The 18018-nt window shown below is 36.7% G+C and overlaps 1 protein-coding gene across 3 annotated transcripts; it reads left to right on the top strand.

Moving 5' to 3' along the window:
- Positions 1 to 8693: 8693 nt before the first annotated feature.
- On the top strand, positions 8694 to 16593 carry LOC116120504 (molybdopterin synthase sulfur carrier subunit-like). 3 transcript variants are annotated; one of them, XR_004126562.1, is made up of 3 exons: positions 8694 to 8810; positions 15341 to 15369; positions 16070 to 16593. XR_004126562.1 is itself a non-coding variant. In XM_031406449.1 (3 exons), the coding sequence occupies exons 1-3, from the start codon at positions 8769 to 8771 to the stop codon at positions 16318 to 16320; spliced, it is 315 nt and encodes a 104-aa protein (XP_031262309.1). In that variant the 5' UTR covers positions 8694 to 8768; the 3' UTR covers positions 16321 to 16593. The 3 variants fall into 3 exon arrangements, 1 of the variants encoding a protein (XP_031262309.1); XM_031406449.1 differs by having other exon boundaries at positions 8694 to 8803; XR_004126563.1 differs by lacking the exon at positions 15341 to 15369.
- The last annotated feature ends 1425 nt before the right edge of the window (positions 16594 to 18018 follow it).

The following is an 18018-nucleotide window of genomic DNA, read 5'->3' as shown; positions in this document are numbered from 1 at the left end:
TAGCATTCCTTTTACGAATATAACCGTTCTTGTGAACCAATCACTTGAACAATGTTATGTCACTATCTCAGATTACACAATTTCTCAAATCTGTTATACGACTGTTAAGTTTTTTACCCCATAAACAAATCCAGGCAGCAAGTCTCAATCCATCTAGGCTAATATAAAATGGTGGAATATGCAAATAAAGTATAAAACTGCCTTACTGGACAAAAAGATTAATACCAAATGTTTCCTCAGGATATTCATTTATAAACATAAGAATTTACATAATTCAAAAATGTATTAAGAACTCATCTCCTTCAAGACTATTCAGCAGTTCAAATAAAAAGCTACTAAAACCAATCAGCAATGTATCTGTTACGCAAGCCCACTAGCATTCTTTTCTGAATTACAAGCCTTTACCTAAAGTAAAAAAATTATCTTCCATGATCACTATTAGTAGTTGCTTTGGCTAGCAGCGCCACATACATTTCACAAAAGTCTTAAAAAATCAATTGCTCTGACATGATTGGCACCACAGCATTTCATGGCACCACAGCATTTCATGGCAAACAATTTACTTCAAAGATCCTTTTCATCAATTAATATTAGCAAAAAGCTAACCAAAAACTAGTCTTCTGGGAGTTAGAATACTCATTTGCAACTCATTTTCAATCCTCTCCAACCAAGTCAAATACGATGATTAGTTTGAAAACCATAACTGCAATCAACTTCAAACTTTAATATCTTCAAAGTAAGAAACAGGTATCTCTGGAGAAGAAGGCAAGGTTGCCACACATTTGAACTGTTTCAAGAAAGTAAAAAACACAAATAAGATTACTATTTTAACCATGTGACAACTGGAAACATAACCATTAATATAGTTGACAAAATATGTACCTTATGCTGCTTGTATTTTTCTCTTACAGTTTGTAAACTACCTCCCCTTCTGCTCAAATACAAATCATGTATGATAAGAACACAGGTGTATTGTTGCAAACTAGAACTCTGCAGAACACAAATGATCGAGTCAATAGAGGTCCTTTGTGGATAAAAGTAAAAATCAGATACTTAAGTAATTAGCTTACCCAAGGATGCCTTTTTCCACGAATTATGAATCGTGCGAGAAATATAACAGACTTTAGGCCTAATGTGCTCATCACATTAAGTACATCTAGACATTACCACCAAACGATGTCCCTCCCTGGCAAACATTAATGATCCTAGACCCCAACATTTAGACAATATAAAAATAAAAACCAGAAAATACAGTCTACAAAGAACAACTATGACAAATTATATTGGGACTTAGACAGAATGCTCAGTAGAGCGCTCAAAGTTGTAAATGAATGAAGGGTATTTGATTTAGCTACTTCTTGCTGAATGCTGCAGTAAGAAACAACAATATGCTCCTTCAGTTCCCTTGGAACAAGCAATCGATCTTCTTTGTTAAATAGTTGTTATAACTGGAGAGAATCGGTTACTGTATCAGTTTAGTTTACAGTTCAATTAGTTAGTGGTTTGCTTGAGTTAGTTACAACCTGAGTTAGTTAACTAGTTAGTTGAGTTAACTTATTTAAATGTAATATAAATGCATTTGTATAGTAAAGAGATGAGTAAGTTGGTTAAATCAATAAAGCAATATTTTTCCCCAAATTTCTCTTTGTTCACCGAGACTGAAACTCTTCAACATGGTATCAGAGCAACAATTTTCCGCAATCTAACTTGAAAATTAGCTGAATCAAGCTTCCAATTTGATATTTGCTAAGCTCGATAGAGCTTAAAATTTCTCAGTCTCTTCATTTCTAGCTTGATTTGTTGAGAGTTCAACATCGACGATGACATCCTCCATTGAAGAATCAGTTGCTCCTTCGATTGATTCAAACTCCCCTCTCTATGTTCATCCTTCTGATACACCAGGTACTATTCTTGTTTCTAAACAGCTTATAAGAACAGAAAACTATGGGTTATGGAGTAGAGCTATGACTGTTTCTCTATGTGCAAAGAACAAATTAGGTTTCGTTAATGGAACATGCACAAAATCATCAACTCATACTCAATTAGTGCCACAATGGGAAAGATGCAATTCTTTAGTGTTGTCTTGGATTTTTAATTCAGTATCAAAAGAAATTTTTAACGGAATTGTATATTCTACTGATGCTTACCAAGTTTGGTAAGATTTAAAAGAACAATTCCATAAAGTCAATGGGACTAGGATTTTTGGTATCCACAGAGAAATTGTTAATTTTACACAGGGAACAAACACTGTAGCAGTGTATTACAACAAACTCAAGTCTCTACGGGATGAGTTAGATTCGTTAGGAAGTTTACCTACACCAGATAGTGAATCAACAAAGGCATTCCTTGAACACCTAAATCAACAGAAATTGTTACAATTTCTGATAGGATTGAATCCCTTGTATTCTATGGTTATAAGTCAGATCTTGTTGATGAATCCATTGCCAAGTGTTAAACAAGCCCATTCTGTAGTACATCAGGATGAAAGCTAGAGAATTCTTGCTGGCATGAATGTTAATTCAAAGGTCACAACTGCACTTTATGCTCAGAACAACAGTGAGCATCAGAATCCAGGCCAAAAATATAAGGGTAAAAGACCATATATTGAGTGTGAGTACTGCCATTTACGTAGTCACAAACGAGAGAGTTGCTACAAACTAAATGGGTATCCTGCTGATTATCAGTTCACAAAAGGAAGAACAAATTCTAAGGGCAAGGTTTCTGCTAATCAAGCTTAGATGCAGAACATGGTCCTAGAGTCATCAGATGCTGGAACTGCAAAGGCTTATGAAAATATTAATGCTCAAGTTGGTCCTGTTTTAACAATTGACCAATATAAATCCTTTAGCTCTTGGGAAAGGAAAATGTCAATACTCCAGCTACCGATCTTGTAGGTACCTTCACTGATTCTGCTACTGCTTTCTTTTCTTGCTTGAATAATGCCACTTGGATCATAGATACAGGAGCTACAGATCACATGACTAGCAATTATTCAGTTTTGCAATCACCTATAGCTATAGAACCTACCACACAATCTCTTGTACGATTACCGAATGGAACCAAAACACGTATTAGACATATAGGTTCTGTAGACTTAGATAATGGTTTTCACCTATCAAAAGTTCTGCACATCCCAGACTTTAAACATAGTTTGCCGTTAGTCTCTAAATTTACCATTTCCAATAACTGTGCTATTACATTTTATCCTGATTTTTGCCTCATTCAGGATCTTTGCAGTGGCAAGTTGAGGAGGATTGGTAAGCATGACCAAGGCTTATATCTTCTTGATCCTATGTTCAAATGTTTGCCAACTTTGTTAGATTTAAAGATTTTAAATAAGACTGCTTCAAATGTTTTGTATTCAAAAGATACTATTTCCAATGTTTTTCATTTGAATAATCATGTACCATCAATTTTACCATTGAATAAAAATGTTAATTCATATATGTCTCTTTTATCTACAACTTTGCCTACTGCACCTGAGTTATGGCATCAAAGGCTAGGACATATCCCTTACAAGACTTTACATCTTATGCAACATAAGCTGAATATGAATATTTCTACACATTTTCACTGTGATATTTGTCCATTAGCCAAACAAACTAGAATTCCTTTTCATCATAGTGCTTCATATTCTAGCTGCATTTTTGATTTGTTACACATGGATGTTTGGGGTCCATATAAGACACCAACTCATGGTAATGCAAGATACTTTCTCACTGTTGTAGATGATTATTCTAGAGTTACATGGATATATCTTATGCAATTCAAATCTGAGACTTTTCTTACAATCAAATATTTTCTTAAAATGGTCCAAAATCAGTATCAATTTACTCCTAAATGCATTAGAACTGATAATGGCCTTGAGTTTTTTAATAAAAATTGTCATGACTTGTTTCTTCAACACGGTATTACACATCAAAGCTCATGTGCATATTCCCCTCAACAAAATGGAGTTATTGAGAGGAAACATAGGCATATTCTAAAGGTCGCAAGGGCACTGACATTTCAGGCACATATACCAAACCATCTTTGGGGATACTGTGTCCAAACTACAGTGTATTTGATCAATAGGTTTCCCTCATCTATTCTTCATGGTTTATCTCCTTTTGAAATTTTTTTGGCAAGCCTCCCTCATTGGATCATATCAAGGTATTTGGCTCTTTGGTTTATGCTACAATTCTTACTCATAAAGACAAATTATCCCCTAGATCAGCCCCCTGTGTTTTCTTAGGTTATTCATTAACTCAGAAAGGTTATTTCCTCTATAACCTTTCCTTTCATTCAGTTTCAGTTTCAAGGGATGTCACTTTCTATGAACATATTTTCCTTTTTTCTTGGTCCATTTCTTCACAAAATCCCTTTCCTCCTACATTTGATTTTCTTGAAACAGAATCAGCACCTTCCATTGTCACTTCCCTATCTAATACTACAATGCCATTTGTCCAGTCTACAGAACCATCTTCTCCTTCCACTAATTTGCCACCTGACCAACACATTATTTCTCCTCCTATTACTTTACCTTCACAGCCTGTTATTCATCCTCTTAGGAAATCCAATAGAACTACCAGGCCTCCTATTTGGACTTCAGATTTCATTTATCCTACTCTTACACCTAATTCCTCAGCCAATGCTACTCCTTACCCTATTTCCAATTTTGTCACATATAACCATATTTCTCCTTCTTGCAAGGCTTTTCTATCCAATCTTCATTTCGTTAAGCCTTCCTCTTTTTCTTTAGCTTCTAAAGATCCAAATTGGGTGAGTGTAATGCAGAAAGAAATACAAGCTTTAGAACACAATAAGACCTGGACTTTAGTCCCTTTAGCCCCTGGCAAGGTTCCTATTAGGTGTAAATGGGTATATAAGTTGAAATATAAGGCTGATGGTTCTTTAGAAAGGTATAAGGCCAAGTTGGTGGGTAAGGGATATACTCAACAGGTTGGGGTGGATTATGTAGAAACATTTTCTCCTGTAGTGAAAATGGTTACTGTCAGAACCATTTTGTCTTTGGCTGCCATGAATGGTTGGCCTCTTTATCAATTGGACGTGGATAATGCTTTCCTGCAAGGTGATTTGCAAGAGGAGATATACATGAGTTTGCCTCAGGGTTTTGTTAAGCAGAGGGGGCAGAATATGGTTTGTAGTCTTCACAAATCCCTTTATAGATTAAAACAGGTTTCTAAGGCTTGGAACTATAAACTTACACAAGCCTTAATCACTAGTGGTTTCTGTCAATCTAAATCAGATTACTCCCTTTTTATCAAAAGGTTTGGTTCACACATTGTTGTACTTTTGGTGTATGTGGATGACATAGTGATTACAGGAAGTAGTTCTGAAATGATTCAGCAAACCAAATAACTCTTGCATTCTAATTTCAAGCTTAAGGACTTGGGATTACTAAGGTACTTCTTAGGTTTTGAAGTAGCTCGATCAGCTAAAGGGATTATTTTGTGTCAAAGGAAGTATGCATTAGAATTGATTTCAGAATATGGATTATCTGGTTCCAAACCCTCCACAATTCCAATGGATTCCACTTTGAAATTGGCATCTGTTGAATATGATGAAATGTTTCCTTCAGCCAATGATCCATTACTTTCGGACCCAAGTGTATATCAAAGGTTAGTAGGTAAGTTGTTATATTTCTGTATGACTTGACCAGACTTGAGTTTTTCAGTCAATTTATTTAGTCAATTCATGCACAAGCCTAAGGAATCACATCTGAAGGCAGCTCTCAAGATAGTTAAGTATGTCAAGACATCACCTGGATTAGGCCTATTTTTTCCAGCAGAAAACTATATGACTCTGTCAGCCTATTGCGACTCAGATTGGGCATCTTGTCTTATGACTAGAAAATCTGTGATAGGCTACTATGTTTTCCTTGGTAAGTCTTTAATATCCTGGAAATCCAAGAGGCAAGAAACCATTTCCAAATCCTCATCTGAGGCAGAATACAGAGCAATGTCTGATATTGTGTGTGAGCTTCTTTGGTTGGTACAACTCCTCACAAAGCTTGATGTTTCAAAGTCTCAACTACTGCATATTCCCCTACAATGTGATAATCAGGCTGCAAACCATATAGCTTCTAATCCCATGTTTCATGAGAGGACAAAACACATTGATCTTGACTGCCATATGGTTAGAGATCAGCTCAAACTTGGTCTCATACAAACTGCCTATATTCCTATTGCAGAGCAACCATCTGACTTATTGACTGAAGCACTCGGAGGTCACATTCATTCCAAGCTATTACACAAGTTGGGGGTTCTTGATCTCTACCACCCTCCAACTTGAGAAGGGGTGTTAAATAGTTGTTATAACTGTAGAGAATCAGTTATTGTATCAGTTTAGTTTACAGTTCAATTAGTTAGTGGTTTACTTGAGTTAGTTACAACCTGAATTAGTTAACTAGTTAGTTGAGTTAACTTATTTAAATGTAATATAAATGCATTTGTACAGTAACGAGATGAGTGAGTTGGTTGAATCAATAAAGCAATATTTTTCCCCATATTTCTCTTTGTTCACCAAGACTGAAACTCTTCAACATTCTTGTAGCAGAAATATATGCACTACAGACTAGAAAATAAACCCATGAAAGATTGCATCGGCATCTTCCTTTTACCAACAAAAGAGAAAAAAAAAATGTAAATATGTATTAATAAATATCCTAAATCGTTCCAGACTTACAGTTCTAATTCCCTTGAGAAGGCACACACTCGGGCTTAAAATCATATAAACAACGCCTAACCTTACAAGTGCGACGTTATGGAACCTAGCAAATGGGAAATAATCACTTTACAAGTGCGGCGCTCATTGGGGACGCAATTGGAGGAAACGAAGAGAAGGAAACGGTGGTGGGCTTAGAAAAGAATCAAATTCACTAATCTTTAAAGGAAAATTGGAGAGAGATTTTAGTGTTTGTATTTTGGAGAAACTAAGATTCGATTTGTGGTTTGTTTTAGGTATATTGAGAGCTGAAATTTTGGTGAGATTTTAGTTTTTGTATTTTGGAGAAACTGAGATCGATTTGGGGTTTGTTTTAGGTAAGTTGAGAATTGAAATTTTGGGTTTAGGGTGAATTTGGGGGGAAATTACATGGCACTTTGTTGATGTGAGAGAATGATGTGAGAAGGTGGTGTAAACCTAGTATTAAGACTCCACCCAATGCCACTTGCTTGTTTTTATTTTTTTGTTTAAGCATTATTCATGGCTGTAATGGAGAAAATAGAAAACTAAGATCAAAAGTTGCAACCACAGCAGAGGAAGAAGAAGCAGACAGTGGAGATAAGAACAATGGCTCCCACAAAACAAATCTTCTTTGTTGTCGTTGCCTCTGCCATCAACAACACATATCTAAAACTCTTTCTCTCGACTATGCTTTCTCTTTGTCAATCTTCTTCTCTTTGCTTTTGTAGCTTCTTTATTATATATTATGAACTGTGAATATCAAGGGTTTAGATTCATGAGAATGAGTGACAAAATGAGACCCTAAATCTCTAATTCCTATCGCATTATTCCTATTTCAATTTGTTTTAAATTCTGCAGGTACTCGCGGGTATCACCCGACCCACTCGTAAATTTTACGGGCGGGTCGGGCACAAGTAACTTTGGAACGGATAAATATTATAAACATCCGTAACCGTCTATTTTACTCGGATACCTATATACCCGCGGATATGGGTCAAAGATTGTCAAGTCTAGTCTGTACTCTTATCTGAAAAATAGTATCCCAAATGATGTGACAAACTGGCGGCCACTTCCACATCATTAATCAACTTAAATATATAAAAAATTATAATTAAATCCCTATAAACTTTAATTTTATACATTAAACCACCATCACTATCATATTAATCTTTTATTCTCAAAAACAGTTAGACTTTTATTTCGACATACCTCTTCTATTTCATACGCAAGAAATTAAAAATCTAATCAAATTTGTGCAACTTCAATTGCCTGTATTACATTCTTCAAATTAAAAATCTAAACAATTTTAAAGGCAACTTCAATCGGCCATATTTCTCTATTCCTCTTTTATTTCTTATACAAATAAATTAAAAAAAAAAAAAGGCTAATCAAATTTGGGGCAACTCCAAGCAGTCATACACTCACACTTGAGTTTTAAATTTTCAATGTGTTCAAATACCCGATTAGGAAATATAGAAATAAGTACTTGAACTGTGACGAGAAACACTTTGTTAATTAGTGATTCTTTTCTTGTTCTTGGTGACCTCAAAAAAAAAAAAAAATAATAATAAATTAAAAAAAAAAGATACTTAATGCAAATTCGAAGAACTTCTACTCGTTAGAATAGAATTAAAAGAAATTACTTATGAATCTTAATTTCTAGGCTTATAATCCTTTAACACATTAACTTAATATCAATAATATATGGAATGGAAATTTCAAAGCTTTAAAAACAAGTTTATATATAAAAGAAAATTTTAAATCTTATTATTGTTTATATCCTTCTGAATTGATTTTATATGTTATATTCTAATACACAAATTTTGCTCTGTACTAGCCAAGTAACATTACTAAATAAAAGGAAAAAATAATAGTTAGAATTACTTAGAATTCATATAACAATATTTAAATAAAATATAAAATATATATTACATGGTTATTTACCTCATCCCATCCCATCCCACCATAGCGGCATAGCCTTTCACATAAAATAACATAATAATATTTAATTCTGAAAATAAATTCCACAAATCATTCTTATTTCAATTTTGTCGCTTCATTTTCGTCTTCCTCTTCTCTCAATGCTCCACCGTCTCCCCCACGACCTTCTCTTCAGGTTCCCGGTAACTCTCCTTTACAATAGCTTTTTATTCTTTGAATTTGTTTGCTGGGTTTTGGTTTAAATTTGGTTCTATACTTCTGTATATTAATATAATCCTGATTCATTGCTCCTAACTATTCAATTTACTGATTCATGAATAATTATTATTTTTCTGTTTTAATTTTTTTTTTTTTGGTTTTTTTTTTTTTTTTTTTTTTTTTTTTTTTTTTTTATGTTTTTTTTTTTCCTTTTTGTGGGAGCTGAAATATTTAAGGTTTTGCTGTTTTTGAATGCTGGTTGTGCTAATTGAGAGCCAAAATGATAGTGTGTGTTGGACTTGAGAGTGCTTTGGGAGCTGCCAGAAGTGCTTTTAAATGTTCAAAAGTGGCTTTATGTTAATTTTGTGGAGCTGGGTTTAAAAGTGATTTTGAAGGAAGCGTTTTGTTAGTAGAAGTGCTTTTCATAAAAGCACTTAAGTGTACCTTTCTGAAAATGTTTATTAAGTGTTTTTTTAAAACTCACTTTACTCTTTAAGAGCTGTTTGTTGCCACAAGATAAATAGAGAATTATCTAGTGCTTCTCCCAAAAGCACTTTTTTAAAAGCATTTTTGTTGGTTTCAGCTAGACACTACAGTAGAGCTTACAGCTTTTATCTTTTAACTATTTGACAACATTTTCCAGAGGCACTTCCCAAACTCCCTATGATTATCTGGAAAAATTGTGGCTATTTTTAGTTGATGTTTCACTACTTTCTTATTTTGAATTGCAGTTAAAAAAAGATTTCACTCAGTTAATTTCTGATATTTGAGTTGTGTTGCAAAAGGGCAAAAGCATATCGTTGATGTTAGGGGAGATTATATTGCCGTCCTGAATGGTTTCTTGAATAGAATGTTAGGTTCTTTTTGTTTCCCGAAGTAAGCTAAACCTTTTTATACAATACAGTGATACACATTAATAGAGCGGTCTTCAACTTGTTTCTTGATAGTTTCATACACATATCAGTAGTAACATTCTGAGTTTATGATGAACACCCGACCTGCAAATCCACAAACAAACCAACAATCTATCCACTACACAGCCAACACGCACACTCAAATGAGAAAATATCCTGTTATATTACCAATCACATAGTACATTACATCCAGAGAATATTCACTTAGTAGCAATGTCTTATCAATACTCAAATGGCAAATAACAGAGAGAAAATAACAAGTACACTAAGGAAATGGTAAACATAAGACTGACTTTAAGGGTCAGCCACCTCCACATTTACTGACTTCGAGGGTCAGTAGCCTGCCTTCCAAAATGGCTTAATAATTCTCAAACCTTCTCTCTCGCTCCTGCCCTTTTTATTCTGTCTTGACACCTTTTTATTTCTAACAGAATTTCTCTCTCTCCAATCCTCACAAACCACCTGTCCCCTTATAACAAATTCTAACCTCCTGCCTAACAAATATTCTCCTGCTTCTTCCCACTCTTCTTCCTACGGTAGACCATACCCCTTGGTTGCTCATCATTACCCTCCCCAAGGAGAGCCACCTTGTCCTCAAGGTAGAAAGAAGGAAACTGATGGTGGATAGTTTCAAAGTCTTCCCAAGTATTTTCAAATGGGGGAAGGCCCTTCCATTGAATGAGCACTTCCCACTGTCCATTAAGGAGTTTCCTTTTCTTGAGTACTGCTTCCGGTTCAAGTTGTAATATGAGATCTTCATTGAGAGCTGGCGGTGGAGGTTGACTATTGGGAATTGGAAAAGTTGTCTTTTTCAATTGTGAAACATGAAAAACATCATGAATATGAGCTGAGGGTGGAAGTGCCAACCGGTAAGCAACTGCCCCAATTCTGTCCGTGATGACAAATGGACCATAAAACCGCGGGCTAAGTTTCTCATTAAGTCGACGAGCGATAGATCTCAATCTGTATGGCTGCAGCTTTAAATAAACAGAGTCCCCAACCTCAAACATAACTTCTCGGCGATGGTGATCAGCATAAGACTTCATGCGGTGTTGAGCCTTGAGGAGATGCTCTTTTAACTCATCTAAAATATAGTTGCGTTGTTGAAGTTGCTAGTCCACTTCTTCGACTGAAGAGGTGTGGTCCGAATAGTGCAGAACTGTGGGGGGATCACGGCCATAAAGTGCCTTAAAGGGACACATTCCTGTGGAGCGGTTATAAGTAGTGTTGTACCAAAATTCCGCCCATGGAATCCATTTGGGCCATAACTGTGGCTGTTCACTGACAAAGCATCTGAGATAAGTCTCTAGGCCACGGTTTACGACCTTTGTCTGACCATCTGTCTGCGGATGGTATGCGGAACTCATGTGTAATTGGGTGCCTGATTGTTTAAATAATTCGCTCCAAAAGTTGCTCATGAAAACCCTATCTCGATTGGAAACAATGGTACGAGGAAACCCATGCAAGCGAACCACCTCTTTGATAAACAGATCCGCAACCACTTTCGCTGTGTACGGATGCTTGAGAGTAAAAAATGGCTATATTTAGTCAGACGATCCACAACTACTAGAATTGTATCGACCCATTTTGTTTTCGGAAGGCCCGTGATGAAGTCCATAGAAATGTCTTCCCACATTTGGTGAGGGATGGGTAACGGTTGAAGCAACCCCGCTGGACTCATGGCGTCATATTTATTCTGTTGGTAAACAGGGCAAGCAGCCACAAATTCTTTGATGTCGTGTTTCATCCCCTCCCAAAACACCACATTTGTGAGACGCTTATACGTCCGAAAGAACCTCGAATGGCCCCCAATGGGCGATGCATGAAATTCCTGTAGAATTTTCTGGGTGTGAGGCCTGGATTTAGGTAGCACCAATCTGTTATGGTATAGCAAATGGCGGCCCACCAATCTGAAAGGATAATTACTGTTGGGGTTGATTAGGAGCTGTTGCATGATCCCACATAATCTATCATCACTCTGACTGGCATCTTCCAAACTGTCCAGTCCAGAAAAACAGCCCACTGAGATAGCTTGAAGGTCAACCACGTTTGGCATCCTAGAAAGAGCATTTGTTGCCCTGTTCTGTGGTCCTGGGTTATACTTAATTATGAAGTCCAACCCCAGCAACTTGATAACCCATTTTTGCTGATTTTCACTCAATAATTTCTTATCAGTGAGAAAATGAAGACTGCACTGATCTGTTCGAATAACAAAACGTCTACCCAACAAGCAATGGCGCCACTTTTGCACTGCCAGAACTACAGCCATTAATTCCCTTTCATAAACTGACTTCAACTTTGAATTAAGGGACAAACCTTTGCTAGGAAAAGCAATCGGTCGTCCTTCTTGCGTTAGCACCGCACCCAAGCCACGTCCGGAAGCATCGGTTTCTATGACAAACTCTTGAGTGAAGTTAGGCATTTGGAGAACTGGAACGCTGGTCATGATCTGTTTCGGTTCGTCAAAAGCCCTTTGAGCTGCTGCATTCCACACAAACGAATCTTTCTTTAACAGGGCAGTGAGTGGAAGGGCGATTTTTCCGTAATCGCGAACAAATCGGCGATAGTATCCTGTTAACCCCAGAAACCCTCTTAGTGCCCTGATGTCTCTCGGTGTTGGCCATTTGATAATACTCTCAATCTTTGAAGGGTCAACAGACACCCCTTCAGCTGAAACCACATGCCCTGAATATTCCAAATGTGACTGCCCAAATTTACATTTTTTTTATTGACCACCAACTGATTGTCTAAGAGCGCCTGCAAGGTAATGCGTAGATGCTTTACATGCTCGTCCATCTCCTTACTATAGATCAATATATCGTCAAAGAAAACCAACAAAAATTTCCTTAGATAAGGCCTGAAAACGTCATTCATGACTGCTTGAAAGGTGGCCGGTGCATTGGTGAGGCCGAAGAGCATTACCACAAACTCATAGTGCCCTTCGTGTGTTCGGAAGGCTGTTTTAAGGGTGTCCTCTGGTTTCACTCGGATTTGGTGATCGCCCGATTTCAAATCAAGCTTAGAAAATACCGTCTCGCCGTCTAACTCATCAAATAGTTTGTCGATGGCTGGAATCGGAAACTTATCCGGAGAATCGTCACTTTGTTAACTGCCATATAATTAACACAGAATCTCCACCCCCCATCCTTTTTTTTCACCAACAAAACTGGACTTGAGAATGGACTGATGCTGGGTTTTATTATTCTTGAGGCTAGCATTTCCTTGACAATATGCTCTATTTCATTTTTCTGGTAGTAAGGGTATCTATAAGGTCAGAGATTTGGTGGTTGAGTCCCCAGCACTAACTGAATGGCATGGTCTCTAGTTCTGGCGGGTGGTAATCCAGGGAGTGGATCAAAAACTCTACTAAATTTCTGCAATACTTCCAATAACCGATCATCGACATCCTCACTGTTATCACTTTGTTTTTGAATCTGTCCAAACTCTACCAAACACCCCCTGTCCCTCACTCTGCAATGCCTTGATCATAGCCTTGAGTGAAGCCATGGTTTTGCTGAAAGATGGGTCCCCGCGCAAACACACAATCTAGTCTCCCAGTTTAAACCTCACGGTTTGCTTCCTCCAGTCTGTGGTTGTCTCACCTAAAGTCTCCAGCCATGTAATTCCCAGAACAACGTCAGCACTGCTCATATCAAATGGAAAGAAATTTTGGATAATCGTCACCCCTTGTAGCTCCATGCAAACCTCTCTACATTCTCCCTCACATCTCACACTATACCCATCACCCACTCTGACCCCAAAGGACTGAGTTTTCACCACAGTAATACCCAAACACTCCACTACCTTTGAGCTAATAAAATTGTGGGAAGCCCCACTATCAATCAATACAATCAGCTCCTTACCACGGATTCTGCCCTTAAGCTTCATGGTCTTTGGACTGTGAATCCCTACCACTGAGCTAAGAGAAAGCTCAACCTGTTCCTACTGTGGCTCCATTCCAGATTCAATAGACTCCTCCACCAATTGGGTCTGGATCATCCTCCATTTCATCGATTAAGATAATCTGAAACTGCTTTTCCCCACATTTGTGACCCAATGAAAACTTACCATCACATCTGAAGCAAAGACCTTTCTCCTTTTTCTTTTGGATTTCCGCATCTGTCATTCGTCGGAATGGGAACTCGCGTCGTTGGAAGTTTGGTCGATCGTAGGGTCAAAAGGATGTCGGTGGTTGGTCGCGACTGGAGGAGTTGGTCGACGAGCCATGAGTTGATATTTCTGGCGATTGTCGATGGAAATGGGAATTAGGATTTGATCTTAGGGATTCTGCGTTATTTGGGAATTTTGGGTCGAGTCAAGTTTCTGGATCCATAGGAATATCCAAGCCCATTAACACGCGAATGTCTAATTGCTCCCACTTGGGCTTCTTCAATCACGTTATTTCTCTCCTCAATGCGTTGGGCCAGATCAATTATTTGAGTTAAAGATGTGGGCTAGGCTAAACGGACTTCAGCTCTCATTTCAAGTTTCAGCCCATTGATAAAAGCTGCTTGTAAAATCTCCTCCTTCTCCCCTACCAAAAGTGCAGCGACGGCTTCAAATTGACGTCGAAACTCCATTACTGACCCAGTTTGCTTCATGGCCATTAACGACTCATATGGGTTGAGTTCCTGGGACCCACTAAACCTGTGAAGAAGTGCCAGCTTAAACATGGCCCACGACGTCGCCAGAGTTGTGGATTCCGTCCATTGGAACCAATTTATGGCTTCACCCTCCATACAAACAGCTGCTACTGTTAATTTCCCTTCTTCAATTATTCCATTGAGGTGAAAGTAGGGCTCAACTCTAAAGATCCATCCATAAGGGTCTTCGCCGGAAAATATCGGCATCTCCAACTTTCTACCACTCATTTCACTGTGACTTTGGCTACTGGTGCCAGACCCACTCGCCCCATTTGGATTTTCTTCCTGGTGAGATCGGACATTTTCAGACAATCGCATCTCAGTTCTACCAGCTTCTTCTTCATCCTTCCTTTGTACCCAGGACTGTAATTCCACCAGACATTCTCGAATAGTGCCCATCTCAACTCCCAACTTCGTAACCTCTTTTTCCACATTATCCAGTCTAGAGTCCATTCTTGTCACAACCATAACCCAGAACGCAATGCTCTGATACCAATTGATGAACACCTGACCTGCAAATCCACAAACAAACCAACAATCTATCCACAACACAGCCAACACCCACACTCAAATGAGAAAATATCCTATTATATTACCAATCACACAGTACATTACATCCAGAGAATATTCACTCAGTAGCAATGTCCTATCAGTACTCGACTGACTTTGAGGGTCAGCCACCTCCACATTTACTGACTTCGAGGGTCAGTAGCCTCCCTTCCAAAATGGCTTAATAATTCTCAAACCTTCTCTCTCGCTCCTGCCCTTTTTATTCTCTCTTGAGACCTTTTTATTTCTAACAGAATTTCTCCTCTCCAATCCTCACAAGCCACCTGTCCCCTTATAACAAATTCTAACCTCCTGCCTAACAATTATTCCCCTGCTTCTTCCCATTCTTCTTCCTATGGTATACCATACCCCTTGGTTGCTCATCAGTTTAACTTTGAATTTATGCAGGTTTCATTCACCTCAACATGATGGAAAAGGTATACATTATTTGAGACAAGGACTGTAAGTGTTTGAGATAGGGGTCAATTTTGAATGATGTAAAATGAAGTAAATGGAGGTCCAAAGCTTAGGAAATGAAATAAGTATGGTTATATGTTTTAATTGACACCATGTAATCTTTTATCTGAGGCATAAGATGGCTCTGCCACTGGGAACTTATGCTCAAATTTACATATTTGCTCTATTTGCTGGGAAAGGCATAGCCTAACATCCACTGATGAGATTTTATGATTACAATGCTAGTACCAATCTTTCTTGTTAGGTCTTTAGGGTGAGATTACCTACTTAGATTCTAGTTTATCAAGGGGAATAAGTTCTACTAGCAGGCATGTTACAGTGATTTTATCTTCTAGGATTTGAAACATTTTTTAGTTGGGCTTTGTTTGGCAATTTAAAAATCAACCACTGTAAGAATAGTTTATAAACTTGACTTCGATGAATCTCTGAATGCCTTCTACTTGTGAGTTGTGGGACAATGTTGGATTGATTTGGTTACTTTCGTTTACGAATGATTTTCATCTGGACTATTTGTTCAGAGAACTTAGATTCTTGTTCTCTCTGATGTAACTCTTGGCCATTATGTCACTTCTTGATATTGATTTTTATCACTGTTTAGAATTTGACATTGTTGCAGTGAGAAGTTCCATTTTAATTGACACATTTCTATATCTACTATAGATGCTACAGAAAGAGAAACCAAGCCTTGGAATTCAGATTGTATATCTATAGAGAACAACAAATCATCGGTTCAAATAAAGGTATCGTTCTTTGCCAGAGCTCAAGATTTAACCGGTTTAAGTGATTTACCTCTGGAAGTATCATATGGTAGTACAACTGAATATTGCTTGAACAAGCTTGTTGCAAAGTTTCCAAGCTTGGAAGAGATCTGGCTGCATGGTTCTTGCTTTAAACGAGGAATATGCAAATGACTCAATTATTGCTAAAGACAAAGATGAATTGGCCATTATCCCTCCTCTAAGTGGTGGCTAATTATTTGCGTTCATAAGGAAAATAGAAGAAAACGAAGTTGATGACTATATATATTTATTTTATATTCAGAAGAAAAACAAATTAGTGCTAATTTTAGTAGTTTAATTCAATTCACATAATGTCTATTAGACTCTTATTTTATGTTAGTATTTTAACTTTTAAATTTTTTAGGTTTCTATATAGGATTAATATTTTCTTACCTTATCGATTAAAGTCCCTATTGTTCTACAGTTAATAGAATTAAGTTTCTCATATATTGATTTTCTAGAGCTAGAATAATATTAAGCCTAGTTTTACTTTGTATTAAGTTATTATGTATGATGCGTAACATTTGTACCGAGAATTTGTGCAATCAATCAAGTTTTTGGGAAGAGGACACTAAAATTAGGAATGTCATGATGACTACTTTGATCATGCTGTCACAAGTAGAAGTTTAAGTTGTAGATCTGATGAAGAAATAGTGATTGTTTAGAAATTATTGTCACTAAAAGCTTATAGTGTTTAGAAATTGTTCTCAATGAGTAATATTAGTATTCTATTTTTTTATCTTTGACTGTTGAATATAAGGTATTGCCTGTGTTTATAATTGCAGAAACACAGTTCAGCTCTCTGGTTATTCTTTTTTCCATTAAGAAATATTAAAACTAGAGACCTTCTATGATAAGGTTTATTTAATTCGCATGTTATGATAGGTTGATTGCTATGAGAACAAGTAATACATTTTAGAAGCTTATATTGTTTGAAATTTTACCTTCGCTTTCATCAAATAGTGTTTTCCATTTACTTATTTAATCAACAACATTTCCATTTCATGCAACACACAAGCTTTTGTGTAAAGCACTATAATGCTTTTGTTGTGTTCCTGCATTTCAAACTGAGTACTAGTTATACCGATGGACTTTTCAGCTTCAGGTAATATGCATTGTGATTGGCTTAGTATCAAAATTTAAAGTTTTTCTTAAATGCTTAATTCTGAGGCTGGCATTCAGTTAATTATGTTTATATTTGATACATTGCCTGAGTTCTATGGTTCATGGGGAAATTACTGCTTTTATAATTTGTTGCTGTATTCTGTACGTTTTCCCTGCCTAATACTAAATTACTGGTTGGTTCGATATGATAGAACTTTGCTCGTTTTGATACACTCCTTTTAATTTTTTGAAGTGCAGAGTTTTTTGTGAAACACTTGATTCAACTGACCTATGCATGATGCTTGGGGGAATTGAGCTCATTCTTTGTTCTAATTAATTTCTTCAAATATGCATGTTTTTGTTGAAGTAAATGCACATCATTACACCTTGTTTTAGGAGGTTAAGCCCCCAGCTAGAGTAATAAGTTATTATACTGTTTTTCTATTTTGAATTTACTATGTAATGCTATTCTATTGAATTTTTACATTGAAGCTGCTATGTCATAGATGGGTGAGGGAATGAATTTAAACAGTAAATGGAACTTTATATCATCTTTGTTTGATAATTTTCAGAGCATATTTACAATTGGTTCAATTTTTTTTTTTTTTTTTAAAAAAACTTACAAAACACTATCATTTGTTTTAGAATACTCATCAGTTTATTAATTGTGATGTCAAGGTGGTAAATTTTTTCAATTAAATAATTTTAAGTCCTTGGCATTCGGAG

This window comes from Pistacia vera, unplaced genomic scaffold (genome assembly GCF_008641045.1).
Source record: "Pistacia vera cultivar Batoury unplaced genomic scaffold, PisVer_v2 Contig94, whole genome shotgun sequence".
In the NCBI taxonomy this organism is placed as follows: domain Eukaryota; kingdom Viridiplantae; phylum Streptophyta; class Magnoliopsida; order Sapindales; family Anacardiaceae; genus Pistacia; species Pistacia vera.
Note: the sequence above shows the minus strand (reverse complement) of the source record. Positions and strands in the feature narration are given on the sequence as shown.